Source organism: Tremella mesenterica (assembly GCF_000271645.1).
Source record: "Tremella mesenterica DSM 1558 unplaced genomic scaffold TREMEscaffold_1, whole genome shotgun sequence".
NCBI lineage: Eukaryota > Fungi > Basidiomycota > Tremellomycetes > Tremellales > Tremellaceae > Tremella > Tremella mesenterica.
This window is the reverse complement of record NW_006711225.1, coordinates 1,842,291-1,851,426: the sequence shown is the minus strand read 5'-3', so window position 1 is coordinate 1,851,426 and position 9,136 is coordinate 1,842,291. Positions and strand designations below refer to the sequence as shown.

Here is a 9,136-nt window from a genome sequence, read left to right as displayed (position 1 = left end):
AAGAAATTCCACCCCATCTCTTACTCCAACTCAATCGTACATTTCCCTCCCCCTTGGCCCTGCCTCACCCCTACCACACCTCACCGCCCTACATCGTTTAAAGTCGCATCAACGTCGTCGACCTTTCTCTTCTGCTTCTGGTCTCATCTTCCGCGTGCGACCATAGGGGATCTCTGACTCATCCCCTTCTTCCATCATTTCATCAGCACGTCGACAGCGTTGATCGAGCTTCTACGTTCATCCCACAAACACATCGCCCCCTTGCCTTTCCCTCCTTTCGACACGTACCATCCTCGTGTCAACCACACTTTCTTGTTCATTCGCTTCTTTCACATTCGGTCTATTGTTCGATCCCAATCAAGTGCCCCCCCCCCCCACCAAGTCGGACCTACCCCCATCGACACAAAAAGCTAAAACTTACCCGACGACCTTTCCCTTCTCCCTCTCTTGTTCTTCATTTTCTTATTCTTCCACAGTCGGTTCTCCAGCAGATTTTATTATTGTTGAGCCATCAGTCGGTGGCGACACAACAGAGGTCAACCTTCCAAGATTGGCTTTGTTCTGGGTGGAATCAAGGACAACAACAAGATAGTCAAGAGAAGCGATAGACATTACGATCAATGGTTACGTCGGAGGGAACGACTCACAAGCAGGTGGTCGAGGGTTCATTGGGTGGATCTGATCCTGTCGTCCTTCCTCGTAGAACCACGCGACATACTGCACAAGCTTTACAATCTCATATCATACCTCCCAATGTACCAACCAGCACCACCACACCACCTTACACATCATGGGACGAAACGCACGGGCATCATCAGGACTCTCCCCACATCGGTCCCATTACGACGGGAGGTCAACCCCATCAACCCCCTCCTCAATTCTTAGCACCTCATCAGATGCATTCCTCCACTTCCTCACCTCACAAAACTCCACCAACATACTCACCAATGGGTCCACCTGCTCCCAATTTCTCCCATGAAGGAGGGTATTTCGTCTCTCCACAATTGTTCACACCGAGTTCGTCGTACTCTTTCCCTCTTCCTAGTGGACAAAGTCAATGGGGTGGTATCACCGAAGATGAGGGGTTCGGCACGGATTTTGATTTCGGGGAAATGACTGAGGATATGTCATCAATGGTTGATTTTGATGCTGGTGATACCGTTTCTATGGCTTCGGCGTCAGTGTCCATGATGTCTCGTACCACTGCAGCCGCAACATCATCCACCATATCTCCTACGAAAAGAGGTAAAATACATACCCCTCGACCTCCCAACGCTTGGATTCTTTACAGATCGGACAAGCTGAAGGCTATCGCAGCTGGGGAGAAAGGTCGCGGGAATCGATCAGATCATGGCGGAGATGGGTGTCGTCAGTGGGAGTGGGAGTGGAAGCGGAGAGGTAACTTCGTCCGGACCGGAAACGGGATTCGACGAGCTGTCAAAAGGTTCAGAATGGAGAGATTTCGAGTAAGGAGATGGACAAAGACAAAGCCAGTATGCCACCTCCCGCACTGCCCAGAGAGCCAAAGGGAAGAAGGCGCAAGACGACGAGGCTCTATCCCTGGGCAGGGTAAGGTGGGTAGAGGTCTACCCCAGGCGGATATTCAGCAGAATGAATAGTTATGCTATGAAGAGAGAGGGTCAGAGTGAGAGCAGAGTTATGAACGCCGTGCAGAGTTGAGAGATGGAAGTGAGTCTGATTCCGTCTGGCGGCACTTAATGACGGCATCTCGTCGATTCTCGTAAAGCCTTTGAATCTGGTCCGCGCGTTCTCATTCCGTGTATTCCAATGATCCCAATGATCAACGCTAACCTATGACAGCATCAAGAAAAGTATCCCGGGATACAAGTTTCAACCCCTGCGTAGGGCCGACAAAATCAAACTGAGGGAAGAGCGAGAAAGAGAGCGTGAGGCATTGCGCAGGGAGAGAGATCAATCCAGATCAACGGGACGTGAGTCGTTGACTAGATCATATGTGTTTAACAAACGTACTGACTCGAAGGGTCACGTAAACCTAAAGCCAAAACAAGAGCTTCTACTGGTTCCCCATATACTGTTCACCCTCCGGATAGACAGAGCGCCTTGGCCAGTCAGTATCTTACATACGACACATCAGATGCCTCCCCTGGGAAGGGTTTTCGGCATGGAGCTCCTGGGCAGAGTGAGTCAATTGCATATGCCGCCCATAGTGTACTCTGGCCTTGATCGTGTTATTTTCCAAAGAACCATGCTCATGATTCAGGTGTACTCCCGAGGGAGGGGAACACGGAGGAACAAGTGCTCAGGAGTTATCCATTCCCGATGCCTCCTGGTTCCTTACCATCCTTACGACGTGAAGATCACGCTGGGAATAATCCATTCGTGGACATACCACCTCCGCCTCATACTCCTCAAAGCACACCATACACTCAACCATCATCTACTATGCCTTCGCCTCATCTTCTTCCATCTCAGTTCCAACTTCAGACTCCAACTCAAGCTCATCCTCAACCCCAACCTCATGTCCTACCTCCGAGTCAAGGTGGGCCTATCGAAGGCGAAAACGCACTGGGACGAGGACAAATGACCTATGTATCTGTCGCTCAACCTTATTACGACCCGACTTTTGGACAATACACCAATCTTGAAGATATACAACAAGATTATCACGTCGTTCCTCTCATGTTAGAGATTCCAGAAGGAAATATGTTGACTGCCGCACCGCACGAATTACCCTCTGATATCGACCCAGGACTCATGGGTCCAGGTGATAGTCCTGGTGCTTTGGCGGCCATGTGGTGCATGATAGAAGAGGAGATCGAAGATTCAGGACCTTCCGGTCTGAGCAATGAAGAAAGAGCAGTTCTGACTCCTTGGAATTCGGATGCTCGTCAGGCGGAAGATCAGTGGATTCAACCTTCTGGTGAGTTGTAGTTTCTTCAACTAACAAAGGATCATCCTGATTGTGATAGGTCTGAACATCTCTTTAAGCTCATCTGCTCCTGCGAGATATACCAGCGTAGCAGCGGATGTAGCTAGTGAATATATCTCACAAAATCAGTATTCATATCCGTATGTGGGTAGTTATGGATCTTACACCGAAGCCCGATTCGATCCAACTCAGACTTATCTATCATTACCATACATTCATCCAGGAGAAAGAGAAGGACCTTTCTTACCTCATCAACCTCTCTCTCCTGTTTCTTGGTCAAACGCTACTACCCCCCGTCAAGGTCATTTCCGTACATCACTCAGTCAAATAAATACCATTCCTCAACAACAACAGTTCTCACAACATCAACAAACACAACATGTTCATCCCAATCCAGAGTATGGATCTAGGACCATTTCCCTCTCAGCAGCTCCACCGAGATATGTTAGCGCATCGGCTTATCCACCCACACCGTTATCTACCGAAAGTCATCATCTGGAACATTTCGACGAAGCGGTATGGGAAGAGATGCCTCCGGTAAGCGAGTCGTATGTCGAACAAGATGTTCAGACTCAACCTCGAACAGGACCACCACGAGGGGGTAGAAGGGGGAGAATAGTTGGGATGAAATATGACGAGGGGAAATGATTCTGTATGTCAGGCGGTTCTTGCTTTGAAATGGTCGTTTTTGTGTATCTTGGACAATACTTTGAATGCTTTATTCGGATAGAATATAGGAGGTGGTGGGTGAAGATGTGATGCTATGCCGTCATAATGAGTGATAGGAATGTATTTATAACGACCAGATGAAAGAAAGAAATCAGTTTTTAGATATCTTGGTACATTCTAAAACGGAGTATACAGACTTGTGTATGATGGTATTACGCATTGTTTCGAGTCCTTTTCTTACTTTGTCTGCCTTATGCTTTCCTGTCGATCTTGCATTGCCCCGCATTCATCCCCCATCGTTCGTCGTTGGCCGTTGGCCGTTGGCTCGTTGGCCCAGCAATAAGGATGAACGGCCCCCCCCCCCATTGCCTTTCCCCCCCCCCCCCCCCCCCCCTTGGTCGTTTCCTTTCACATCCATCTCACTCGGAAAGACTTCCTTTTTCGCAACAATCTCTCTGTTTTTCTTATTCCCATGTAAGATTATATTTTACTGACTCTTCCTCACCTGACTCAGGGTAAGAGTGAAGTACTAACCAAATTCAATTACTCTCTGTAGATGAGATGGATCTCGCAACACAATCTATCGTCTTTCGGAACGAAATTGTGAGTTTGTTTCTCCTATCTTTTCGTTATCCCTTTATGCTCATTTTTACTCGAAGGTCTCCTCATATATTCTATTCCATTATAATTGTTATGAAGCCCTCGTGCCTTTACTCAATCTACCAAGGGACTTCATGAAGCCGATCTTACCACAACTAACTCTCAGTTAATCCCTTCAGGTGGTTGGTTAGCAGATACCATCATCCCACTCTCTTCTTTCTTAGGTATATGGGAATTGTACCTCGTCGCTATACATTTCATCATTTCTTGGGTCATTTTACGTGTTTCTTCGAGGAGCTTTGCATTTGTCAGTGGGTTAATGTGGGATTGGACCATTCCTGCTCAAGCGGCATGTAAGTAATTTGATTCTATTCATTTTAAATCACCTCCCCTCCTCCCCTCCCCCATCCATCCCGGTGGACTCATTGCCCTGAACCTCTTATCTCTCTGCTATGTGTTCGTGTGCCTCGTTTTGGCGATGGTCTGACTGACATGCTTGATCTCCTGTTTCTAACTCAGGAGGACATGCTGTTATTTCCTTCGATCATGTCGACTCCCACGGTGGCTGATCTATAGACAACCCTCGATTGAGACCATCACATGAAGCTCACCTCAAAGTATATTGGCCATTATGGACTCTGACCACATTCATGGAACTCGTCATGGCATTCATCTTACCTGAAGCAACGTACACCTTGGTCGTATGTGCCAAAACTACAATCATGAGCATTTTGTGGTTTGCGAAAATTGATGGGGTGTATGTGAGTGGTTTCTCTTCTCTCTACATCGTCCCCTTCCTCTGCATCACACAAGCATCTTCTCAAATCTACGTACAATATTCATGTCACCGAGCTGGGACTCTCCGGGGGTATATGGTACGAACTTGGCTAATGTGAAGGTGTTGGGAGGCAAGATTAATAATCTCTTTCATACGAATAACGTCTCGTCGGGTTCTAGGAAAAAGAAACGAAGGTTGAATATTGCCACTACGCCCGAAAGACGAGCTCGAAATACGACGAGGAATGCTGTGAGATCATCGGACGAGTCGGAATCTGAAGTGATTCCTGAAGAAAGAACACCTTACGTTTCATCCCAAGAATCTGAAATTCAACCATCTGGCGACCAAATTACACCACCTCCCAGACCAATCCAACGATTACCAACTCCTCAAACACCGCCAGAGTCGGAAACTGAGTCAGACACCCAAGCAGAGCGACTCGGACAAGATCCCTTACAGCCTCTAAACCAACCGATATTTGCCACTTCACATCCTCGCCGAAGACCGCACACGTCTAAAAAAGCAACCAGGACCGGTAAACCCCATCGTTCACCCCCTTCACCTGCTCAGATCACGCCTCCACTACGTGAAACCACTACACAGCCGGACAAAAAGGCAACCACCAAACGGACTGGAGGACCTAAGTCGATTCTCAAGGGACCCCAGAAGAGAACGCTCTTCCGGTATGACGACCAGGCAAACGTGCAGCCCATGTTCGCGCTAGACGATCCCTGGGCAGACTCAACACGAGAAAGGGTGCAGGGTTTCAGGAACAAACCTCCGAAGTGAGTTGATATTCTCACATGACTGTGTATGCTGACTGATTTCAAAGGGTCAGAATCAACTCCGATCTAGATTTTGAACCAGTAAAAAAGTCTCGTAATTCCGTCGCGTGAAGGTTATTGGAGAAATCATAGAGACAAGAATGATTCCGTCGACTTACTTACCAAGACCCTCCTTTGACATTGCACTCCTTGTCCCACTCCACCAAACTCGTGAAAGGATCTTATGAGACCATGTTCGAAGGAGCTGGCAACATTCGCTTTCTTTTAGAGACTTTATTGAATCGATCGCATGAGATGCTTCCACCATGTCGTCTGTCTGGACAGACTTCAGCGCGCCCCTGGAAGATATCGCAAGATACGTCATCGAATCAGTGAGTTTGACAATTTACTTTGTCATTGCTGACCATTAGCTATGGAAGACGGGCTGGCTCGTTGATGTTTTGTCCAAGTTAGGTATCGGTGCACCACTGGGAATATGTATCATCTTTGTTGTATCCTGGGTAGGGGTACGAATAACACCCAAGGAATGGTCTATGACTCTCGCTGCGGGGTATGATCTCATCATTCCACTGCAATATCAACGTGAGTCTAAGCTTCACTTTTACAACATGCCGTTCTTCGTGTCAGGCTCTTTCCTCTTCGCCTTTTCCTGAAACTTGATGTGCGATACGTGTGACCCGATGTAGCTGACTGAATGCACAGACGTCGCAAATCGTCGACCTCAGGATATCGACCACCATGATCGCTATTGGCCCATATGGTCGACACTTACTCTTGTCGAGCTGGCCGCCTACCCATTGACGTACCAACCCTCCTTCACCCTTCTCGTGGCTTTCAAGACACTGGCCATGATGGTGTTTTGGATATACACTTCTCCTTCGGCGAATGGTCCGACCGTCTTCTCCGTTCCCACCTCCTCTCCCAATTCACCTTTGACCCCCCGTACCTCGTCAAGGTCATCCCGGTCCCCTCCTCTTTCTCGCAATGGACACGCTGCAACGCAATCCTCACGCACTTCCAGTCCGAAACCACCGATCATAGAGGAAACATCAGACTTTGAGTCCCAAACTGATACCGATACAGATGATGACGTACCTATCACATCGGAGGAGAAGTTGGTGAGGCTAGAAAAGTTCTATGAGACTCAGCCGGATCAAACATGGTCTGTCAAACTCAATGATCAAGGCAAGGTGGACGAGAAGTGGCTGGATGCAGCGTGGGATCAGATGAAGCGGCGGCGGAGGAGATTGCGGGCAGAAAAGCGGGCCCAGAAGAAACGAGAGAAGGAAGCCGAAGATATGGCATACGCAGGAGAAGGAAGAACCAAGTCTCCGAAGAATAAGGCAAACGGCATGCCACAGCGAAGCGTTGAGGAGTCACCACCTGCTTCCTCCGAAGAAGAACAGGGGCGTCGTGCACGTACTGCGCGAAAGATCGAAGTTACTACCCGTCCGCAGCGACAAACGCCACGTAAGGACCTCTCACCACGTAGACCGACGGGGCCAGAAGGACTCGTGCCCGATTCTACGGAGGATGTCGTCGGAGAGGACAAATCTGGTCACTCAGATCAAGAGACCGAAGGTCAAGATGACCAGGCAGTGGAAGTCAACGGTCGAAAGCAACGGTCCGAAGCATTGGCAGACGACGAAACCGATTTAGCTGACGTGGAAGTGAAAGACAGACAAGAGACAGAAGAAGAAGGCGATCCCGTAGACGAGCTTCGGCGGGCAATACCCAAGCCGGGAGAAGATCATCAGGAGCCACCATTCGAGATAGCTGAAGAGGCGAAACATCCAGTCTCGGCATCCGACGCGGAGGATGCAGCATCGGATGAGAAGGGGGAGGTGGAATACGCCACAAAGGAAGCGGCCATAAGAAATCTAGAGGATGCTGGATTCGAACACCCACTAGGAAAGGTCATGCGCAAACGTCTCATGGCAATCAAGGATCCTACGGCACGGCGGGCGAAGTGGGATGATTGGATGCAGATGAAAGAATTGGACCCTCCTAGATTCGAATACACACGGAGATGGTATGAGGCTAAATATCGTCAAGTGTACGAACGATACTTGAGCGAACGTTCATCGGCCTCGACCACGGAGCTTGCCACTGCCACCGACACCAGCATATTGGAAGAGTCCGATGGAAACCGTACAGATCATGACAGTGACACGTCTCAGACGCGCAAACGTAAGGCACCTTCCAATCGTAAGACTCCGCTCCCTCAAACCGACGAGGGAAAATTGGAGGTACTGAAGACTGCTGGTCTTACGAAGGAGAGAAGTCTGGAGATGATGCAAACTTTGTCTGACACGAATGACAAGAATGCGCATGAGGCATTGTGGAGAACGTTCCTCAAGGAAGGAATGGAGCGAAAGGCTCTAGGGGAAAGGGGTGATCAGAGTGATGCCGATGAGGTTATTGATAATACATTGGGTCAGTTATTTGGCTCTTCGTGTCGATATTATTTTCGCTGAACTTATCCAGGTAGCCAGGCGCCTTCGCGCAGAGGACCCAGGAATGTCAGAAGGCGTTTGACACTCAGGTCCTCCCGGGGTAGTACACCTGAGAGTCTCCAAGGGCGACGGAACAGGAATGACGGGGGAATTCTTGACGGTCTCTTTCACCCAGATGATTTGGTAGATGAGCGACAAGGCACCGACGATACCGATAGGGAACATGAAGTGTCAGGCGATGATACAGACCAAAGCGCCAGGCGACAACACGATTCTTCAAGCCTACAAGAAGAAGAGGTGACAGAGGAAGAAGGAGAAGATGATGACGAAGTTGAAGATTCCTTTCAAATAGCAACAGACGATCGATTTCCTGATCTGGACGAACAACTCCGAGAAGAAGGGTTTCACGATAGTATCTCTCGTCGTGGACTTATACTTGCTCTCTCCCAACTGGATGACAATAAGGCCCAGAGGAAAGTTCGGCAATGGCTAAAAGAATCGGAGGAGGAAAAGGAAGAGCGGATGAAAATATATCATCCCATCGGACAAAAGTACGTTCAAAAGGAAAACAAGTCTTCATTGAACGCGATGCAGGATTTTTACATGCATGACGCAGCTCCTTCCATCGATCCTGAAGACCAAGAGGCTGATTTGAAACTTGAACAATTAGGAGTTGATGAACCATGGGCTCGTAGAGGTTTTCATGACAATTATAAAGGCAGAGAGGATGTGAAAGCTAAAAGATTGAAAGTGTGGGGAAAACTTCCTCAGTACAAAAGACGTGAATTTATGCGTATATTGTCAGAAAAATCAAAGCGTAATAATGGAAGGAGAACGTTATGGGCTCCATGGTATGGAAACCCGAAGAATGTAGGAGGTTTACAAGAAGATGAAGCGGATATCTTAGCTGAGAAGTATAGAGGATTATTAGAGAAAG

The 9,136-nt window shown here is 48.4% G+C and overlaps 2 protein-coding genes across 2 annotated transcripts; both read left to right on the top strand.

Annotated features, from left to right (window-relative positions):
- Positions 1-620: 620 nt before the first annotated feature.
- TREMEDRAFT_72754 (uncharacterized protein) lies at positions 621-3,559 on the top strand (the record flags this gene model as incomplete). Its single annotated transcript, XM_007002074.1, has 6 exons — positions 621-1,444; positions 1,485-1,574; positions 1,822-1,952; positions 2,003-2,161; positions 2,243-2,902; positions 2,952-3,559. 6 exons carry the CDS (start codon positions 621-623, stop codon positions 3,557-3,559), a joined length of 2,472 nt encoding a protein of 823 aa, XP_007002136.1.
- A 796-nt stretch (positions 3,560-4,355) lies between these two features.
- Positions 4,356-4,932, top strand: TREMEDRAFT_19024 (uncharacterized protein; the record flags this gene model as incomplete). Its single annotated transcript, XM_007000372.1, has 2 exons — positions 4,356-4,533; positions 4,757-4,932. Coding segments are annotated over 2 exons (354 nt in total), but the record flags the coding sequence as incomplete, so codon positions are not given.
- Between the last annotated feature and the right edge of the window lie 4,204 nt (positions 4,933-9,136).